The sequence below is a fragment of the Equus przewalskii genome, chromosome 29 (genome assembly GCF_037783145.1).
Source record: "Equus przewalskii isolate Varuska chromosome 29, EquPr2, whole genome shotgun sequence".
Classification (NCBI taxonomy): Eukaryota; Metazoa; Chordata; class Mammalia; order Perissodactyla; family Equidae; genus Equus; species Equus przewalskii.
In genome coordinates this window covers 8,744,379-8,767,642 of record NC_091859.1, presented here as the reverse complement: position 1 = coordinate 8,767,642, position 23,264 = coordinate 8,744,379, and the positions used below count along the sequence as shown (strand labels likewise).

Sequence of the window (23,264 nt, the reverse complement as noted above, 5' to 3'; positions counted from 1 at the left end):
CTTAACATAATGCCCTCGAGGTCCATCCACATTGTTGTGAATGGGCCAATTTCGTCTTTTTTTATGGCTGAGTAGTATTCCATTGTGTATATATACCACATCTTCTTTATCCAATCATCAGTTTCTGGGCATGTAGGCTGGTTCCACGTCTTGGCTATTGTAAATAATGCTGCGATGAACATAGGGGTGCAACGGACTCTTGAGATATCTGATATCAGGTTCTTAGGATAGATACCCAGTAATGGGATGGCTGGGTCATAGGGTATTTCTATTTTTAACTTTTTGAGAAATCTCCATACTGTTTTCCATAGTGGCTGTACCAGTTTGCATTCCCACCAACAGTGTATGAGGGTTCCTCTTTCTCCACAACCTCTCCAACATTTGTCGTTCTTGGTTTTGGATGTTTTTGCCAATCTAACGGGGGTAAGGTGATATCTTAGTGTAGTTTTGATTTGCATTTCCCTGATGATTAGCGATGATGAACATCTTTTCATGTGTCTATTGGCCATATTCATATCTTCTTTTGAGAAATGTCTGTTCATGTCCTCTGCCCATTTTTTGATCGGGTTGTTTGTTTTTTTGTTGTTAAGCAGTGTGAGTTCTTTGTATATTATGGAGATTAACCCTTTGTCGGATAAGTGGCTTGTAAATATTTTCTCCCAATTAGTGAGCTGTTTTTTTGTTTCAATCCTGTTTTCCCTTGCCTTGAAGAAGCTCTTTAGTCTGATGAAGTCCCATTTGTTTATTCTTTCTATTGTTTCCCTCAACTGAGGAGTTACAGTGTCCGAAAAGATTCTTTTGAAACTGATGTCAAAGAGTGTACTGCCTATATTCTCTTCCAAAAGACTTATTGTCTCAGGCCTAATCTTTAGGTCTTTGATCCATTTTGAGTTTATTTTGGTGTGTGGTGAAAAAGAATGGTCAATTTTCAATCTTTTGCATGTGGCTGTCCAGTTTTCCCAGCACCATTTGTTGAAGAGACTTTCTTTTCTCCATTGTAGGCCCTCTGCTCCTTTGTCGAAGATTAGCTGTCCATAGATGTGTGGTTTTATCTCTGGGCTTTCAATTCTGTTCCATTGATCTGTGGACCTGTTTTTGTACCAGTACCATGCTGTTTTGATCACTGTAGCTTTGTAGTATGTTTTGAAATTGGGGATTGTGATTCCGCCGGCTTTGTTTTTCTTGCTCAGGATTGCTTTAGCAATTCGCGGTCTTTTGTTGCCCCATATGAATTTTAGGATTGTTTGTTCAATTTCTGTGAAGAATGTTCTTGGGATTCTGATTGGGATAGCATTGAACCTGTATATTGCTTTAGGTAGTATGGACATTTTAACTATGTTTATTCTTCCAATCCATGTGCAAGGAATGTTTTTCCATCTCTTTATGTCATCGCCTATTTCTTTCAAGAAAGTCTTGTAGTTTTCATTGTATAGATCCTTCACTTCCTTGGTTAAGTTTATCCCAAGGTATTTTATTCTTTTCGTTGCGATTGTGAATGGGATAGAGTTCTTGAGTTCTTTTTCTGTTAGTTTATTGTTAGTGTATAGAAATGCTACTGATTTATGCACGTTAATTTTATACCCTGCTACTTTGCTGTAGTTGTTGATTATTTCTAATAGTTTTTCTGTGGATTCTTTGGGGTTTTCTATGTATAAGATCATGTCGTCTGCAAACAACGAGAGTTTTACTTCTTCGTTACCTATTTGGATTCCTTTTATTTCTTTTTCCTGCCGAATTGCTCTGGCCAGCACCTCCAGAACTATGTTGAATAGGAGTGGTGAAAGTGGGCACCCTTGTCTTGTTCCTGTCCTCAGAGGGATGGCTTTCAGCTTTTGTCCATTGAGTATGATGTTGGCTGTGGGTCTATCATATATGGCCTTTATTATGTTGAGGTACTTTCCTTCTATACCCATTTTACTGAGGGTTTTTATCATAAATGGGTGTTGGATCTTGTCGAATGCTTTCTCTGCATCTATTGATATGATCATGTGGTTTTTGGTTTTCATTTTGTTGATGTAGTGTATCACGTTGATTGACTTGCGGATGTTGAACCATCCCTGTGTCCCTGGTATAAATCCCACTTGATCATGGTGTATAATCTTTTTGATGTATTGCTGTAATCGGTTAGCCAAAATTTTGTTGAGGATTTTTGCATCTATGTTCATCAGTGATATCGGCCTGTAGTTCTCCTTCTTTGTGTTGTCCTTGTCAGGTTTGGGGATCAGAGTGATGTTGGCTTCATAGAATGTGTTAGGGAGTTCTCCATCTTTCTCAATTTTCTGGAACAGTTTGAGGAGAATAGGTATTAAGTCTTCTTTGAATGTTTGGTAGAATTCTCCAGAGAAGCCGTCTGGTCCTGGACTCTTATTTTTGGGGAGGTTTTTGATTACCGTTTCTATTTCCTTACTTGTGATTGGTCTATTCAGATTCTCCATTTCTTCCTGATTCAGTTTGGGGAGATTGTAGGAGTCTAGGAATTTGTCCATTTCTTCCAGGTTGTTCAATTTGTTGGCATATAGTTTTTCATAGTATTCTCTTATGATCTCTTGTATTTCATTGGTATCTGTTGTGATTTCTCCTCTGTCATTCCTGATTTTATTAATTTGCGATTTCTCTCTTCTTTTCTTGGTGAGTCTGGCTAGGGGTTTGTCAATTTTGTTAATTCTTTCGAAGAACCAACTCTTTGTTTCATTGATCCTTTCTATTGTCTTTTTTGTTTCAATATCGTTTATTTCTGCTCTTATTTTTATTATTTCCCTCCTTCTACTGACTCTGGGCCTTGTTTGTTCTTCTTTTTCTAGTTCTGTTAGGTGTCGTTTGAGGTTGCTTACGTGAGCTTTTTCTTGTTTAGTGAGGTGAGCCTGTATTGCGATGAATTTCCCTCTTAGGACTGCTTTTGCTGCATCCCAAATGATTTGGTATGTCGTGTTCTCATTTTCATTTGTCTCCAGATAATATTTGATTTCTTCTTTAATTTCTTCAATGATCCATTGTTTGTTGAGAAGCGTGTTGTTTAGTCTCCACATTTTTGCACCTTTCTCTGCTTTTTTCTTGTAGTTGATTTCTAGTTTAATAGCGTTATGATCAGAAAAGATGCTTGATATTATTTCAACTCTCTTGTATTTATTGATGTTTGCTTTGGTTCCCAAAATATGGTCAATCCTTGAGAATGTTCCATGTGCACTTGAGAAGAATGTGTAACCTGCTGTTTTTGGATGAAGTGTTCTATATATATCTATTAAGTCCATCTGGTCTAATTTTTCATTTAATTCTATTATTTCCTTGTTGATTTTCTGTCTGGATGTTCTGTCCATTGGTGTTAATGGTGTGTTGAGGTCCCCTACTATTATTGTATTGTTGTTGATGTCTTCTTTTAGTTCTATTAAGAGTTGCTTTACAAATTTTGGTGCTCCTGTGTTGGGTGCGTATATATTTATAAGTGTTATGTCTTCTTGGTGGAGAGTCCCTTTTATCATTATATACTGTCCCTCTTTGTCTTTCTTTATCTGTTTTGCTTTGAAATCTACCTTGTCTGATATTAGTATAGCGACACCTGCTTTCTTTTGTTCATTATTAGCTTGGAGTATTGTTCTCCATCCCTTCACTCTGAGTCTGTGTTTGTCTTTGGGGCTGAGGTGTGTTTCCTGGAGGCAGCATATTGTTGGATCTTGTTCTTTGATCCATCCTGCCACTCTGTGTCTTTTGATTGGGGAGTTCAATCCATTTACATTTAGAGTGATTATTGAGACGTGGGGACCTACCACTACCATTTTGTGTCTTGTTTTCCGGTTTTCTTCAGTTTCCTTTGTTTCTCGTCCCATGGTTTAATCTGTTCTGATGTAGAGCTGCTACTCTCTGTTGTTGTCCTTCTACTTATCTCCTCTGCTCTCGGTTTTGTAGCCCCTTTCCTTTTTTGGATTTTTCAGGAATGAGGGTTTTCCTGAGGATTTCCTGAAGAGGAGGTTTTGTGGCAATGAACTCCCTTAATTTTTGTTTATCTGGGAAAGTTTTTATTTCTCCATCGTATTTGAAGGATATTTTCGCTGGGTAGAGAATTCTCGGCTGTAGGTTTTTGTCCTTCAGATTTTTGAATATATCATTCCACTCTCTTCTAGCCTGTAAAGTTTCTGCTGAGAAATCTGCTGATAGCCTGATGGGGGTTCCTTTGTAGGTTAGTTTCTTTTGCCTGGCTGTCCTTAATATTTTCTCCTTGTCGTTGACTTTTGCTAGCTTCACTACTATATGCCGTGGAGTTGGTCTTCTTGCATTGATAAAGTTTGGAGATCTATTGGCTTCTGTCACCTGAAGATCCATCTCCCTCACCAGATTTGGGAAGTTCTCAGCCATTATTTCTTTGAATAGGTTTTCTGCCCCTTTCTCCTTCTCTTCTCCCTCTGGTATACCTATAATCCTTACGTTGCATCTCCTAATTGTGTCTGATAATTCTCGGAGAGTTTCTTCATTTCTTTTAAGTCTTGCTTCTCTCTCCTCCTCTGCCTGCAACAATTCTATATTGCCATCTTCCAAATTGCTAATTCTTTCCTCCATATTATCGGCCCTACTGTTCAGAGCATCTAGATTTTTCTTAATCTCCTCTATTGTGTTCTTCATTTCCAATATTTCTGTTTGGTTCTTCTTTATCGTATCAAACTCTTTTGTGACATAGCTCCTGAACTCGTTGAGTTGTCGGTCAGAATTCTCTCTTAACTCAGTGAGTATTTTAATGATGGCTGTTTTGAAGTCATCATCATTTAGGTTATATATCTCATTTTCTTTGGGATTGTTTTCTGTGTATTTGTTACTTTCTTTCTGTTCTGGAGATTTAATGTATTTTTTCATATTGCTTGATGATGTTGATTTGTGCCTCCGCATGGAGATAGAGTTTAGTTGCTCCTTTCACTTGTTTCAGCTGCTGCGGTGGGGGGAGCAGCTGTTTATACTTCACCAACCAGGAACCCTGTCCGTAGTTGCTAACTGGGCCTGGGCCCCTCTTCGTAGCCACAGTGGCCCTTTGGATTCCCTCCTCTGCCGTGGGGGCCGTCACGGGGGGCTTCAGGCTGCAGGGGCCTACTGTTGTTGCCCACCTAGATGCGCTCTCTCCTTGGGGTCTGCAACGGTGTTATGGGCTTTTCCAGCGGCCAGGGGTGGGATCACTTATATTTGTCGCTCCGTTGCTGTCGGCACCCACCAAATCTCACTTGTCCTCTATGGGTCGCAGGAGAGCTATTGGCATCTTCTACAGTCTGTGGTTAGTACACCTAGCTATGCTGCTTTTGCCCTGGGGTCTTCCAGCCTTGTGGCTGGCGGCTGGGTGCCTTCTACTGGTGCTGTGCAGAGGCTTTCCCTAAGGCTTCTGTGAGCCTGTAGGGTTTCCCCCTAGGCTACTAAGCTGGGTCTCTGGAACTCTCTCCAGCCCCAGTCCTCTCCGAGATCTCCGGCAATCCCTAGCCTCACCGGGTGGGCAACGGCAGCTGGGGGTCGCCCCGTCCTCTGGGCTTCTCTCCGGGCCTCTGCCGGGAGCTCTGAATGCTCAGCGTGGCCCCTCTGCTACCGGCAGACAGAGAGTTTTGTCTGCTGCCTGGCGGAGCTCCGGCGCTTCCCCTCCGGGTCGCCGGACCCGCCTTTGAAAGTTCCCCCGCCCCGGTCCTCTCCGAGATCTCCGGCAATCCCTAGTCCCGCGGGGCGGGCAACGGCAGCTGGGGGTCGCCCCGCCCTCTGGGCTTCTCTCCGGGCCTCTGCCGGGAGCCCTGAGTGCTCAGCGTGGCCCCTCTGCTACCGGCAGACAGAGAGTTTTGTCTATATACTGTATATTTTTATGCATAGGACATAAAGAAAATCAAGACAAGTTTAACGGAAATTTGGCAGCGAACATCCTGAAGTTGATCAGGAGGGAATTATAAATAGTCTATTTTTCTTTTCTATCAACCCCATACCATTTCTTTCATTTTTAACAGACTTCTAGTTATGAGTAAATGGGCCAGTATTTTCTTGAGTCTCTCTGAACAGAAGTGAGAAGAGGTAGGAATAGTTAAGTATCAAGTATACAAGCTACAATGAAAGGATAATTGATAAATTCTTTTACGTGGACAGGTGATAAGATCTATACGTAGATCTGTACGTAGAGTGCCTTTCATTTTTCAGTTACCTTTTCACAAACACATTATGGCACATTTATAAGAGTAAATATAATGGTATCATTAAAACAATGTGGAAGAGTATTTAATACACAGGGAAAATATTCCCAATATTTAAAGTGAAAATCAGGCTATACAAAGTATATAATGACTGACTTGATATTGATTTTTAAAAATCAATAACTAAAACAGACTCGAAATAAATCCCCAAAATGTTAACAGTTGTTGTATCTTGGTAGGGAATTTTTAATTATTTTAATTTTTTGCTTCTACAGTTCTATATTGTACAAATTTTCTGCAGTGTATATGAATCACTTTTACTGTAAAATCACTTTTTAAAAATTTATTTCTTTGTAATCCCTTTCTCCTGAGTATATTTCATTTGAAACAGAGTATATGTGAGTTATTTAAATTAGAAAAAGATTCCTTAGTCCCATAGGTTTAGTATAAAACTAAGGGTTGGCTTATAATTACATAAATAGATGTTGGAGCCCCTCAAACGCTCTCATCTTCCTGCTCTAAATTTCTCCCAGAGAGTAACATATACACAAAGGGCTTCTTTTGCCAACTAAATAGATAACTCACAAATTACATCTTACAGCCTATATTATTCCTCTGATTTTCAGACCTACATATCTAGCAGTCTACTGAACATATATCTTAGAGATCACAAGACAACACAAACAGCATCATCCAAAGTCAAACTCTTTATCCTGCATCCCTGGCCACACCACCAAACTGGACCACTTCCCATCTTTTCTCACCTGGAGCCTACCCTCACCAAGCTCTGTTCAGTTTACTCTTTAGTCATATTGACCGTTCTGCTCTGAATTGTATCCAACTTCTCTTGCCTGCCAAACTATAATAGTCTCCTTTTCAACCATAATCTATTTATGATGTCCCAAATATTGTGTGGGACATACTTAAACTAAAAAGTTATTCATTATTTATCTGAACTTCCAATTTAACTGGGCACCTTATAATTTTACTGCTACCTCTGTCAACTTTATTATTAGCTATAATAATTTTAATTCACTAGACTGAATAATCAGGTTGGTTCTTAATAACTGAATTAAATTTTTTCTTTAGCGTTTGATTAGCTGATAGGACTTCTATGACAATATAGACTAATTAATCCAAAGTTATTAATTAATTCATTTTCCTGACAAAAACCTACTTTAAGGACTAAAAACTGATTACAACTCTTGAAATCTTTCAAGTACATTGGTAAATTTCAACCCTTCTCAACCAATGCCCTTGTACTTTGGGATCCTTCGTGAGATTTTATATCATCTTAATCCAGTTAGTGCAAAGAGACAGATTTTAAGCCCCAAACCTTGTTTGAATTTTACCCAAAATAAGCAAATAGAGATAATCCAGTCCCTTTGAATGGTGCTATACTAATTGGAAATGACATCTTCCTAAAATTTTGCTCAGGCATTTCCTGTCACAGGGGACTCTGGCTGTGTAACAAGGACAGGACGGGCACAGATGTCTTAGGGGAATTCTTTTTTAGACAACCGTAAGGAAAGAGATTTCTCCCTGGTGGCTTGGCCACCTGCCCTGAGAACCCTGTGGAAATGCTCTGTTATTTGTGATTTATTTTTTTCTCACGGTTATTACATGATTTGTACAAAGTATTTAATTTGTACTACCTTATGAAAGTTATATGTGTTAAGAACCCACTAGGTATTATAAACCAAATATAAAAATAAGTAGAGAAATTAATGGTCAATGGCACAGTTTTTAAAATTATAGTCATTCTTCAGTTTTATACTTCCACGACTAATTATTCTGCTTTTATATAACAGAATAATTAGTTGTAAAACGTTAAAACTGAGCAAAGTATTTTCTGTTTCTTTTGGAAAATTAAGTATATGGCATAGTCGTTGTAATTCACTTAAAACAAGTGATAAAAATAACTTCTGGAAATTTCAGAATTGATAGAGATTCTGAGGATTGTGTTATGTAACATACCAGTAGTCCTGATGCTTCCCTACTGAGTTCCTACAGAACCAAAAACAAAAGAAAGGATGTGCCATTGTGCCGTTTATTGTCCGGCATGAGCGGGCGTTTAATCTTCACTGCTAAGTGATCCCAGAATACTCTCCTTGAGGGTCCTCTCATCCTTCCCACATCACTTAGGAGGACAGTGCCGGAGAACTTTCTTAATGTGCCCTTCTCATTAGAATTAACCTAGAAACAGCATTTCAGAAAAAGTCCCAGTTTCTTTGTAACTTGTCTAGACAAGTGAGTAGCTATTTAAAGGCATTACTTTGTCCAAAATGTTCCTCATTTTCACCTAAATCTAAGCATTGGAGATCACTTGCCATTTGAGAGTGTATTTTCCTTCAGTCTACTAATACTATTTTCACATAAATTCATTTTAAGACAAGAGATTGGTCACAAATTATAGACCATTTCACTTCAGCTCTTCTACTGCTGTAGTCTACTGAATGTCCTTTAAAGCAAAGGATAAATGACATGTATCCCATCACAGCAGAAAGTCTGATCGTGGAGTCAAGCTTGGAAATACACGTGTGGGCTGTGAGAAGTAGACTTGAGGTTAGTGTTATTAAGATGGCATTATAGCCAGGGATCCAGGAGTGCTCACATCTCTTCTGCACTCCATCTTTCTTCTCAGGGAGTTACCAACCAAAGCAAGCTAGGTGCAAGGACCATAACCAAATAGGAAACAAATGACCACTTTGTTATTGGCATGGGAAGCACCCAAATCCTGGCTAGTGCAACTCTCTCTGATAAAATGTGATTGGAGCATGAATTTTGGGCCTAGATGCTTAAGTGAACTCCTCGCTTTTCCTCCTGTCTGATACGTCTCATTTGGCCTAAGAAGGTGAACTGTAACAGCAGAGGAGCAATTACAGCTCCTCCAAACAGGCTGCCCCGACCTGAGTTCTTGTGATATGGATGCAGAAAGGGAAGGTGTGCCTCATGGCTGCTGACCTTTTAGGGACACTATCAGCACGACTAGTAGAACCGTGGCCTAATACAGTTCCTGGGTGAGCAGGTAGGCCTTCCTTCCCTGGGGGTATTGGGGCAATGAGGAAGCAGGCGGGCAGAGGCTAACATGAGGGAGGGAGGGCCAGAAGGTTTTAGTCCCCAAATGTAACATTTATTTTCAATTTTAAAATTCAGTAGTTTTTTGCTTTTGTATTTAAGTAATGCCATCCTATTGATGTCAGATGTATCTTGTCAGGATACAATCGAAGTAGGAAGCTCTCTAGTAAGGCCCATTTTGTTTCTTGAAGGCAACAGTTGTATCGACGAGAGTTAACTGTTTTGTCTTCAGTGCTGAAAGGAAGTGCTGTCTGGGCAAAGGCATTTACAGGAACACTGCATCAGGATGGTTGAAAAAATAGCAATGAAGTAATGAAACGAACTGCATAAAAGAAGGTCTTTTGTGTCTTTTGTGACTAAAAGCTGCAGAGTCCATTTGTCTTCCCCTTCCTAGTTTGAGGACAGAAAGAGTACTTCACGTGGCAGTGTTGTCATTGAACCAAGGAGGAATACTTCCTCTTCAAGTCCATGCCCCATTTCTGGGAGGAATGTCAGTCACCATTTTGTTAGTACCAGTAATACCATCAAATGTCAGTGTTAATGACTGAACCCTCTTGGGAAAATCCTTTCAACCCAATGGAGATGTGTTGTCCTTTGCCTCTTTATATCTGTCAGTATTTTTCTTCTCCAATGGGTGGCATGTTGGCATCAAAGTTGATGGCAATGAGAGATGTAGAAAAACACATTACTATGGAAATTTTATCTTTCATGGATTTTCACAGAACTGATTTCGGCCTTGATGGTCTTACTGTAGCAGACATGACTTGTAACCAGTGTGTGCCACTTAATTTTTCTTTTTTTTCCAAAAAAATGGTTGGTTCTAGACGTTGAATTTCATATCGTAAATTCCTTAGTTTATGGAATTCTGACACTGCAGTTTTAAACAGAATGTTTGAGAAATGCAAATCAAGACCACAATGAGATATCACCTCATATCTGTTAGAATGGCTATTATCAAAAGATAAGAAATGAAAAGTATTGGCCAGGATGTGGAGAAAAAGGAAGACTTGTGCACTATTGGTAGAATGTAAATTGGTGCAGCCACTATGGAAAATGGTATGGAGCTTCCTCAGAAAATTAAAAATAGAACTATAATATGATCTAGCAATTTCCCTTCTGGATATTTATCTGAAGAAAATTAAAAAAAGCCTAATTTGAAAAAGATGTTTGCATCCTCATGTTCATTGTAGCATTATTTCCAATAAACAAGATATGGAAACAACCTAAGTATCCATCAATGGATGCATGGATAAAGAAGATATATATACATACAATGGAATACTATTCAGCTGTAAAAAGGAATAAAATCTTGCCATTTGCAACAACGTGAATGGACCTTGAGGGCATTATGCTAAGAGAAATAAGTCAGACAGAGAAAGACAAATACTGTATGACCTCACTTATTTGTAGAATCTAAAACAAACAAACAAACAAAAAAACCAAGCTCATAGATACAGAGAACAGATTGGTGGTTTCCAGAGGTAGGAGTTGGGGGTGAGTGAAATGGGCAAAGGGGGTCAAAAGGTACAAAGCTCCAGTTATGAAATAAATAAGTCATGGGGATGCAATGTACAGCATGGTGACTATAGTTAATACTGTATTGCATATTTGAAAGATGCTAAGAGAGTACGTCTTAAAAGTCCTCATCACAATTAAAAAAATACTATGTATGGTGATGGATGTTACCTAGACTTACTGTGGTGATCATTTCACAACATACACTAATATCAAATCATTGTGTTGTACGCCTGAAACTAATATAGTGTTATATGTCAATTATACCTCAATTAAAAAAATATAAACAGAATGTTTCCACAGTTACAAAAGTATATGGAAACTATATATGATAGATACATAGATAACTATAGCTTTAAATATATAAAATTTATTTATGGCTGCCATTTTTCCAAAATGGAAGAAAAAAACTCAAGGCAAAAATTATGTATTTTTGCAATACCTCTTCCTTACTAGATGAACCAATTTTCAATTGGTCTGGAATTATTTCTACAACACCTCCTAAAATAAGTGGACCAAGTTTGCAGTGACTTAAGCTTTATTTCTATTTTATTCTAGTCATATCAATTACAAGGCACTTGGTTCTTGCATGTATGGTCTCCACTCCACTAAATGCAATTAAATTTAGAACAAATTCATTTTAGATACCTTCCTTGGCCTAAAATCTACTTTCAGAAAACCTGCTGAGATTTTATTATATTTTCATAAATACGTTGTGGCTTAATATTGTGAATGTTGTCTAATTACCCAGGTGGCCTGTAATTATAAAAGGATATGAGGGGGCTCAATGTTTATTTTCAATGTTATGAAAATATTTAAATATTTTAAAGTCAGATAACACATCAAGTAACTTTTCTTTATTTAGCTCTTATGTGAGTTTCTAAATCTGAAAAATCAAGAAATCCATTTAAAAAACTATAGATCAATATAGATATAAATGTCAGTCTTAATGCTTACATTGTTTTTTTTCTTATTAAAAAAGTACATTCTTGCTTGCTTTTTAATAAAGGCCATACATTTAAGAAGTCTTAATGAACACTGTAATGTGGTAGGATTGAGACCATATCATTTTTCCATTTGGACTTTGTTTCTCATTTATTTACTCTAATAATTCTGGTCATATTTCTTTCCACTTTTTTCTCTCTTGAGGTAACTTAGACCTATGCCATTTTCATTTTTCACGATGTTGCTGAAAGGTTTATTTCTTTTTTCTGGCCACCGATGTAGAGGGTTTTATTTAATCCTAATAGTAATTCTATTGACATTTCAGTAGCAGGTCTGTCCATAATAAGGCACTACAGAATCTCTGGAGAAATGTTGGAAAGAGATGTTACCATCCATTAAAGTATATCTCTTGCTTTCTACCTTTATAAACTTGGAGTAATGGGGGCTAATGTCATCTTTTTATTATATTAAACACTTTCTTAAATATATGTAGGTCTTTGTGTTTCAAAGCTCTTATTTTTTGTTTCCAAAATCATAATTATGTATCTGAATATTTTCATCTCTTAAAAAGTGTTTTCTGCTATTTTTTAAAGTCGGTTTTATTGAAGTATAGTTTGCATAGAGTAATATTTCTCCTTGTCAGTGTATGGTTCCAAGAGTTTCAATCATCACATACAATCACATAACTCTCACCATTATCAAGATATGGAACAGTTCCAACACCCCAAAAAAGTCCCCCATGCCTGGTAGTCAACTCATCCCCACCCTAACTTCTGACGACCTTTCATCTGTTTTCTGTCCCTATTATTTTACCTTTTCCAGAGTGTCCTATAAATGAAACCATCATAGAGTCTGGCTTCTTTCACTTAGCAACATGCATTTGAGATTCATCCACGCTGTACGTTTGAGCAGTTTGTTCCTTTCTATTGCCTAGCAGTGTTCCATTGTGTGGATGTACTGCCGTTTGATCATTCGTTCACAGTTGAAGGCTATTTGAGTTGTTTTCAGTTTGTGGTGATTATCAATAAAGCTGCTGTAAGTGTTTGGATCCCACTTTTGGGCAAATAGCTGTTTTTATTTATCTTGGATAAATAGCTAGAAGTAGATAAGTGAATCATACAGTAAGTGTAGGTCTAACTTTATAGAAAATTCTTATCTTTTTTTCTTAAGTGGCTGTGCCATTTTCCGTTCCCACCAGCAATGTACGAGAGTTCTAGTTGTTCAACGTTTTTGCCCATACTAGGTATTGTAATAAGTGTGTAGATGTATCTAATTATAATTTAGTTTGAATTTCCATAGTGATTAACAATGTTGAGTATCTTTTCACATTTGCCACTCATGTATCTTCCTTGATGACATACCTGTTCAAATACTTTACCCAACTTTCAGTTGGGTTGTTTTCCTATCATTGACTTATCTATTTATTTTTTTTTGCTGAGGAAGATTGTCCCTGAGCTAACATCTGTGCCAATCTTCTTCTATGCTGTATGTGGGTTGCTGCCACAGCATGGCTTGACAAGTGGTATGTGTCTGCACCCAGGATCTGAACCCGTGAACCCCAGGCCTCTGAAGTAGAGTGCCCTGAACTTAACCGCTACACTACCAGGCCGGCCCCTCTTATCATTGACTTTTGAGAGTTCTTTATATATTCTGATTATGAGACATGTTTTGCAAACATTTTCTCCCAGTCAACTTGTCTTTTCATTTTCTTAACAGTGTTTTTCATAGACTTAGTTTCTGCCCTTTTTAAAAAAATCACTATTTTTGTCTACCTTCTTGTGGTTTCTAAGCCTTCATGTTCACAAATTTGCACTAATTTCTAATGAACAAATTATAACATAACTTTTGGAATTTGATGAGGCTAAAAGAAAACAGACTTTGAAGATAACATAGTTCTGTGTAACATTTACTTGAACAATATAACAATCAGGAATTTTCTTGGCTGAAAATAGCAAAAGATCCAACTTCAGTGGCTTAAAAAATAGGACTATTTTTTTTTTTTTTGAGGATGATTAGCCCTGACCTAAACATCCGCCGCCAATCCTGCTCGTTTTGCTGAGGAAGATTGGCCCTGAGCTAATATCTGTGACCATCTTCCTCCCTTTTATATGTGGGACACCCGCCACAGCATGGCTTGATAAGCAGTGCATGGGTCTGCACCCAGGATCCAAACCAGCGAACCCCGGGCTGCAGAAGCGGAGCATGCAAACTCAACCACTATGCCAATGAGTCAGCCCCCATAGGACTATTTTTTTTGTTACAACAAGTTGAGAGAAAGGCAGCTGCTTGCAAGGATTCGGGAGTTCCATATAATCAGAGCTGATGTCTATGCATTTCCTTGGCCTTTCTCTAGTTGTTGAAGGTTGCTACTACAGCTGATTATATCCACACTGAGGACAAGTAGAGGTGGGGGAAAGAACGGCACTTGTGCCAAGAGAACAAGACTTTCCTAGAAGCCTCTCACCTACTTCCTGTTGAATTCTCCCTGGACAGAACTCGGTCAGACGGCCAGGCAATGCTGGGAGCGGGAGGTTGGGTGAGAATAGCCTACCTAGTGTCTGCCTCACACAGCAAATTTTAAATAACACCAAACTACAAAAGACAATAACACTATAAGAGCAGAAGAGAGAACAATCAAAATCTCATTTTGAGCTCATGGTTTTGTCCACACTTGCTGGCCAAGCAGCTAAATTATAAAGGCATCATGTTCCGATTGCATCTTAGGCATGCATATAATGGTAATAATAGAAATATAACCACTATTATAATAAGAATAATGGGTTATGGTTTATGAAGCCACATACTTTATCTTCTTTGACTGCCTCGTGAAGATAGGGTTTTACATAGTAGAAAATGACAATGCATTGATAGTAGGTCACTTAAAGCCACATAGAATAGTGACTCAGGAAGAAAAATAACTGACATAGAATTGTCACCTCTTACCTACCTCTCTGTACCTGTTAGGGTTTTCAAGATCAAGAAGAATGATTTGATGTAAAGCTTATATTGTGATATTGTATACATAGCCAGTGTATAAATGAAAGCTCCAAAGAAAAATCCTCTTAAACCAGAATTTTAGCTGTTTGGCTTATATCCTATCTAAATGGGAATTCTGTTGTAAACTTGATAAATAAACTGAAGTTAAAGGGTAGGTTTTACTTCATTTGTATTTGTTAGTCTCTCAGTGGAAAGTTTTCCATCCAGAAAAAGTGGTCTATTTGCTTTCTAAGATAAGGAAAAGTAAAATTTTTAAATGATTAATTAAAAAGATTTTAAAACAGCCCTTCTATAATGAATGTTAATGTTAATTCAAAGTTTTAGAAACAGCTCTTAATTTTTTTTCTTTCATATTTTGGCCCAAGTGCCTAGTATACTGACTAGAACAGCTCCTAAATGGAAGTTGGCTGAATAAATGAGGCTTCTGAACCAACTCACCACAATTCTATTGCCTTTACTGAGTTGATCTATATTTGTAAATTTTCAATAGCTTGAAATGAGTTCTGAATATGCAAAATGCTGTTGAATCTGTGAGAATTATTCAAGGTTAAGAAATTACTGATGCTAGAATGTAAGGTAAAACTCTGTACAAGAGTTTCTATCAACTATTTGATTTTCACTAGTAATTAAACCCATCTTACCCAGTGGGATGTGCTTAGAAATGGTGTAGCTGATGTCTGCTAGAAATTTGGGGACCCAAAGGATTCAGGAGACTATAAGCCCCACTGTACCTTATTGGAACTCACACAGCCATTTTCTGTTTTCCCTTCAAGAACTCACTCAAGGTGCCTGGCAAAATACTTTAGCTTTCCATGCCAACTTTCTTCAAAATTTTACAAATACATTTACAGTTGTCCTTGAAAAGTAAGATAGGCAAGGATGCACTTGTCCATTAGGAAACGAAAGGCTAAGAAATTTTCATAAGGTGACAGAGCTACTGGAAATAGAATTAGTATCTCCAAGCTTTGACTTGAGTCTATAACCAGACCATGCCCCCTTCAGCCCACTTTTGAAAACTAACTAATCAATCTGTTGTTTTATTGAAAAAAAAAAAAAAGACTGGCAATAATATGGGATTTATTTCATTTAATCTTAGTATATTGTAATGATAAAGGAGGATTAAAATGCTATTTCACTTTTTTCTTTTTAAAGATTGGCACCTGACCTAACAACTGTTGCCAATCTTTTTTTTTTCTTCTTTCTCTCCCCAATTCCCCCCAGTACATAGTTGTATATCTTAGTTGTGGGTCCTTCTAGTTGTGGCATGTGAGATGCCCCCCTCAGCATGGCTTGGTGAGTGGTGCCATGTCTGCGCCCAGGATCTGAACGGGCAAAACCCTGGGCCACCGAAGCAGAGGGCGCGAGCTTAACCACTCCTCCACGGGGCCCGCCCCGCTACTTCCCTTTCATTTCGAGGGATGAATTTGTAGGTTTCAGAATTGTCGTAGTGTACATTTACAGCCACCACTTGTATAATGCTAGGCACCATGTAAAACCTAGATACCTTTATTCAAAATATAAATAAATACTTGTAACATCTGTTTTCGTTACCACATGCTGCCAAAATAGTAGTGATCTGATGCTGTCTTAAGATAAGAAAGCCTGCTGTGGTTGAAAGACGGAAGATTTTGGAGGCAGTTAGATATGAATCTATGTACCAAGTCTGCCGCTAGCTAGCTGTGTGATTATAGGCATGTCACCATCTCTGTGGCTGTTTCCTTGTGTGTGAGTGCCTGACTCATAATAAGTTGTGAGAATTGAATAAGCTCACAGATATAAAATGCTCAGCATAACACTTGGCCTACAGTAAGTGCTCATTAACTGCACACTGGAATCATGGTAATTTACTCCAAAAATTAATTCTTAGACATTTACAAGATCCTTTACTTAGTGCTATACAAGTGTGTTTTTATAGCTTAGTAATTATTACATATAAGAAGAAAAGATGTGGCTTGACTCCTTAGTTCAAAGTTTCTCAATCTCGACACTATTGACATTTTGGCAGATAATTCTTTATTGTGGGGGTGCTACGCTGAGCGTCGTAGGATGGTTAGCAAGATCCCTGGCCTCTACGTACTAGATGCCAGTAGCACTGTTCTCCTCATTGTGACAACCCCAAATGTCTACAGACCTTGCCAAATGTCGCCTGGGGTGCAAAATCACCTGCAGTTGAGAACTACAGTCTCCAATCAATTCTTTGTAAAAACGTGTTCAGGTATTTCTAGTCCTAGGAGATTCTTCCCAAAGATCCTGGAGTCTTTAAGTTGGGAAGCATTATATAATAATAATAATAATAATAATAATAGTAATAATGGCTAATTTTTTATAAACTTACTGCAGGTTGCAAACTGCTATAATCTCATTTAATCCTCATAACAGAGCTAGAAGTTAGTTATAACTCTAAGGCATATTTTTCAAATGAGAAAAGTGAGCCCCAGATAAATCAAGTAACTGACCAAGATCATACAATTAATAAGGGTTACAGCCAGGATTTATTTCTAAGCCATCTCCAGGGCCTCTGCAATTATCCATACGTAGTACTGCCTCTTGCATACCCTACTTATTAATTCACGGTTCAAATTGGGGTGTTAAGGCTGTACTTCTTAATTATTCTTAATTTGTATTCACTTTACTTTTAGGCACTTACAAAATTAGTTTTTGCTTTAATCAATTGATGACAAGCTCCCAATTATTTTCTAATGATTGTCCTCATAAACATTCTTGGTTGCAAGCAAAGATCACTTTCCCTGGAATATATATAAAAAAACTGACCCCAGACAAAGTCAGATGGTCCAAAACCAAGGAGAGGGAGATGTTCTCTGCTTGAGGGAGGCAGGAAACATTTAACAGCGAAAATGGTGTTTGAACTGGGCCTTTAATCTTCGTGTTAAACTGGGACAAGTAAGAGTCTGTGAGGTGGAAGGGCATTCCAAGCAGAGCAAACAGCACATGCAAAGACCTGGACAGCTGGGAAGGTATGATATCTTTGGGGAATAGTGTGGGTGGAGGAAAGTAGGAAACTAAGACTACAGAGATGGCTGCGCTCTGCCTTATCACTGCTGGCTTGTCTACTGCAGGCATTTGACTATGCAGCCTTTACTCTAAGGGCAGCACACAGCCAAGAGCACAGTCTTGTCTTCCCACCTAGGAAAGCCGGGTCAGCATTAGCAGAGATTCAATGAACTGTACTTGAGAAATGATGAGCCAGGTAAAAAATGTGGGAAAGAGATTGGTTCCAGACACTCAATGAATGGTTGTTGAGTGGATGAATTAATCAGATTTTGAATTCACTTTAATAACTTTTTTTGTTCTACATTGTTTTTATTTCAGTTTTTTTTTTAATTTGAGTTCATAATAGTTTACATCATTGTGAAATTTCAGTTGTACATTATTTCTTGTCTGTCACCACATAGGTGTGCATGTAAAATAAGATTAATAGAAAGGGAACAAAACCTCTTTGATTACAGTTTTCCTATTTCATCTTTTACTAGAATAGCTAATGGTCACTCCCAGAAAATACTCCAGCATAATACCAAGTGGACTTTTACCTCTATGGATTATGCAATACATATTTACAACTTTGTTATTTAAATCTTCAAAATGAGCATATAGTCCAACATTTTTAACCTTGTTATTTTTTCAAACCATCTTCTTCAAACTATTCTTTAGGACTCTTTCTCTGTACTTCAGTTTATTTAAAATGAAGCAATTTGTTTTACCACTGATTTCATAATCCCATCGCTGGCGGTTTAGAAGGAAAAGATTTTTACTATTACGTTTCAACAATTTCTATAATTGTGTCTAAAATCATAATTAATAAGAGTATCTGCTGTCTAAGGAGTACCTGTTAGGGGCTGAGTGACTTGAAAGGATTATTTCAAATAAAAACAACTACTATACTAAATAAATATTCTTTACCCATTTTTCAGATGGGCAAAAAGAGATCGAAGTGGTAAAGCGGTTTAATCAAGACCTCACAGTTCTTCAACTGTATTGTAAAGCTCAAACTTAGGTCCGTAGCTCAGCAAAACCCGTATGCTTTCTACAACATCATTCTGGGTCCAGATTTTACCCCCATTCTTACTATTTCATCTAAATCTTAACATGAACCGTGGTTGATATGTTGCCGGTGTTACTATTTCTAAGAATATCTTACTTTACTTTTCTTTGCCCCTGAATATTGTTTATCTCTATACTTATGAATTACCAATGTGTGTCATGAGGAGTAAAATACCTTCCAACATGCGAGGAAAAGATATTGTTATCCAAGCTTTGTGGAATATTAATTTAGAAAGTTCTTTCTAAAGTGTTACCTAGATTCAGGAAGTAACTATCTACATCCTTTTTATCACATGTTTGAGAGTTAGAGCTATATATAATGGTAAAAATATTTACCAATAAAGTAGTTTTTATAAACCAAATATAAAATAGCTTTTATATTTGATAAATACAGATAGCCAAATTAAAAACTTCTTAATAAAAGTGATTGCTTTCTCTGCCCCATTCCCCACCCCAAAACAGGAGGGATTTTTGGTTCAAACTATCAGGATAATTGATTCAGAACTATTTTACTTTGTAATAGGGAACTTCTGTCTTAAAATGAAAATGCATTGTCCTATCTGCAATGAAAGGATTGATATTCTTCATCTTCTTACACATTCTTTTTTTTCTGTGAACATTTTAGGTGTATCAATATATGCATGAAACAATAACTGTTAACGGCTGTCCCGAATTCCGTGCCAGGGCCACAGCAAAGGTAAGGCTTGAGTAACTTTAAAAATATACTTAACCCCAGTGACCTAGTAATTGACTGTGCGCGTGTGTGTTTCAGGTATTCTCGTGTGTACACTGTAAGAGAATTTAGACATCAGTGGCAGCCCAGAGTCTAGAACCAGTACTACTTCCCAGGTAAAAATCCTAATGGAAAATTGAACGTTTCTGCTGCTTCTGTAGCTTAAGAAAGGAGAATGATTTCATTAAACTCACTAAATGTCCATTTGGCACAAGCAAATCTACTGGTTCACTGTATGAAGCACTACTTGGTTTTCTGACCCGTTCCTCTGATCCAAAAGAACCCGTTCCCTATTCAGTGCATGAAGACTCATTTGCACAAGTCTAAAGATTTGAGTGAAGTCAGACATGAAGACAACTCCCCTGACACCACCGACGTGGTGTTCTTCCAAGTATTCAGCTAAGCAGTGGCAGCTTGCTGAAAGAATGTGACGTTGACCTAAAGGGAAGGCCTGTCGCCTGTTGTGGTAGTGATGACATTTGCTCTTTAAAAACTCAAAGCCAGAGATTGCAGAGACCCGACTAATGGAAATGTTACAGCAATAGGATCATGAAATTATCTGGAAAATAAACCATTAGGAAATAATAGTTTTAATCTAAAATCACTGATGCAATTATTTACAAATACAGAAATCTTATAATAGAGACACTTGCTTTTGAAAAGATTTTCTCCTTCTAATAATGTATAAGAAGTAAGAACTGGTGAAAATAATCACAATCTTCCATTTAATTCTTTTGTGTTACATCACCTCTTGTTTGGTTTCTCTCCTGATTTTTTAGTTTTCGTTCTGTAACTGAACACTGTAGATTTGTAAGTTATTTTTTTAGCCCAGGCAAAAAGAGAGTATTGTTATCATTACATCATGCTTTGCTTGTACTGAAGTGGAACTCACACAGAAAAATGATCCCTACATGGTTTAATTAAGGGGAAAGTGAATTGTGTAGCGTTTTACCATTCTCATTTCTTATTCATGTAGAACAGCAGGATAGCAGCATAATGTTGCAATAGCACAATATTTTCTGGTTGTTTCTGGGCTGTCTGCATTGCATCCATGTCAGCCATTAAAATCTATGCATGACAAGGTTTGCATGAGCAAAATGCATGTAGCTAAAAACAAGCCATTATTTCCATATCATTCACTATCTTTCACTAAATGCAGACAGTAGCATAATGCTAAATTGATGTGATAATGCTGTGTGTGGAAAAGAATGTGCAGTCGTTGGGAATCAATCTTTTCACAGTGTTGAGTAAATCATTTTATAGTAGGCATCTAATCAACTGTGGTTAAGGCAGATTAATGGAGATGGAAAATAAGAAGCAGGCAAAGAATCTTTTCTTGGTAGAAACTACTTAAAGCTGTTTTATTTCCATGAGGGGTGGGAACTAATGGTAAGTTGTTTCCTTTAACTTATTTTTAAAAATTAATATATGAATTTTAAAATAAAATTATGTCCATGTTAAATGATGTTTTGTACATCTAGGTGTTATATAGTGTTATATAGACTGCTCATTTTTCCTGCATTGCTATAGCAGCTGAAATATTAATGTAAAATGTAGGGAAAAGAACTTGTGCCAGATGAGAGGAACTTTCATAATAATATGGAATATTGATGTAAAATAATAATAATCTGTTTCACTCTATTATTTTACTTTGGCTTTTCTTTTCTTTTGGACATCCTCCATTCAAAAACAAAAAACACTAAATTTTCTAAGCCAGTGGTCTGGCAATAGTAAAATTATAGGTGTCTGCACCATGTGTATACGTGTAAGTGCTCCTCAGTGTATTGAATAAATACTTATGAACATTTATATGCAAGCACTGGGTTAGACTGTCATAAAAAGAGGTATAAGCCACAATCTCTGCCCTTCAGGTGCGCATAGTCAACATAGATGCATAATAATTATAGTATATGTACCATGTGTAGGTGTTATATGGACCAAACCTATTTGGAGTCCAAGAATAGGAGGAATTGCATCTACTGGGGTAATTGGGAAAGATCCTTATGACGAAGGGAAATTCTTACCATAATGAATAATATGAATAGTGAATGCCGGTCTAGAAAGCTGGAAATAGTTGGGCTGGGCTTTACCAAAGAAAGGAACCATAGGTGCCTTCCAAATGAAGAAAGCCCCCTCGCTTGTGCGTTCTTTCTTTCACAGGAGAATGCTACAAAAACAGGAGGAGCTGTCTGATCTCCCCACTGCGAAGCACATGGTTAGCCTTATTTCCCTTGTTTTATTACCAAATGACCATCTTTTCTTTCAGGCGACAGTTGCAGCTTTTGCAGCTAGTGAAGGCCACTCCCACCCTCGGGTAGTCGAACTGCCAAAGACTGATGAAGGCCTTGGTTTTAACGTGATGGGAGGAAAGGAGCAAAATTCCCCTATTTATATCTCTCGCATCATTCCTGGAGGGGTAGCCGAAAGACACGGAGGCCTCAAAAGAGGAGACCAGCTGCTGTCAGTGAACGGAGTGGTATGTTCATAAAATTACCAGAGGTTTTCTCCCTACACACAGTTTTTCCTTGCTGCTACTGAGGTCAAGGTTGAAATCCTAGAATAAATCATAATTTTATGACCAAACAGCTTCCTAAGCATTGATGGATATTAAACCTACGAAAGCAGTACTTTTGTAGTTTTTATGTCTCATTTCATCTTGTTCACGTGTAATAAGTATGAACTAGTTGGAAAATCATCTCAAGAAATTATCCCAACTAGTAGAACTTCCTCCAAACAATACTCTAATTGAATTAAAGTTTAGAAGAACATCATAATTTCAAGGCACTTTTTATTCAGTTACTATAAGCAAATACACAACTTTAAAAAATAAACTCCTCACCCTATATTTTTTCATTTTAATTAAAGAGGAAGGATAATTTTAATAATATGATAATGATATCCATGGAAAAGGCAAATGCACAGTAGTTCTTTATCCCTGGTGTACAGCTGTAGCATGATAAAAATATATTAGCCTCTCCCCAAAAATGTTTGATTATGTTATCTATCCATCATATATAGTTTAGTTTCCACATGAAGTTAAAGTAAATTAAAATATGTAACATTTTGAAGTAAAACTATGAGCATACATTTTTTTCACCTCCTATTCTTTAGATGCTATTAACCTCCACATGTAATAATGAGTTGCCAAAGAAATAGCTTCTTGTGAAATGAATAATTTTCTCCCCACAACTTCTACTTATATTAAAAATAAATAACCTAAAGGCATAAATTTCAGAAGTATGAATAAGAACGTATCAATGCTTACCTTTCTATTAACCTAAGATCTTTTTCCTAAAAATCAAATATTTTAATAAATAAACTCTTTTTGGGTTATCGTGGCAATATTGATTTCTGCTTAGAACACATTATTCAAAATAAAATGCATTTGGAATGTATTATTTTATTGGTAATTGTTGAGTAAATTCTTCTGTAATTATATCTTGCATTTTGTTTATTTCTTTTTTTATTTTTCTCCTGACTAGTAGTTTTGTAGAGCCCAGATCTATTCATTCAACTCTGCTGTACATCAAAATCATCAATCCATGAATATTTTATATCACTTCAGCATTCTAATTCTAAAATTCTCATTACATTTACTTTTTTCTGTGTAACAATGCTGTGAGATGACCTTGTTATTGACCTTTAGATAAAGATGACGTTTCCAAAGCATGTTTCAAGTGATCATTTCAGAGTCGAACTTTCTAGTAGAGGGCTCTAGAGCTAGGTCATGCAATTATGTCGAAAAGTAATCTGTGCCTCAGAGTATGAATTTATGATTTCTCTGAATATATTAGGTAGATTGA

The 23,264-nt window shown here is 37.2% G+C and overlaps 1 protein-coding gene across 4 annotated transcripts in view; it reads left to right on the top strand.

Moving 5' to 3' along the window:
• The window catches only part of LIN7A (lin-7 homolog A, crumbs cell polarity complex component), a 140,992-nt gene that overhangs the window by 67,197 nt on the left and 50,531 nt on the right, over positions 1 to 23,264 (top strand). For all 4 annotated transcript variants that reach the window (XR_011534826.1, XR_011534827.1, XM_070600616.1 and 1 more), the window contains 2 exons: positions 19,354 to 19,425; positions 21,728 to 21,937. Coding sequence is in view for 2 of the 4 variants with exons in the window: in XM_070600616.1 (XP_070456717.1) it covers positions 19,354 to 19,425; positions 21,728 to 21,937 (282 nt within the window). In the remaining 2 variants the exon portion in view is untranslated. The remainder of the gene's footprint in view (positions 1 to 19,353; positions 19,426 to 21,727; positions 21,938 to 23,264) is intronic.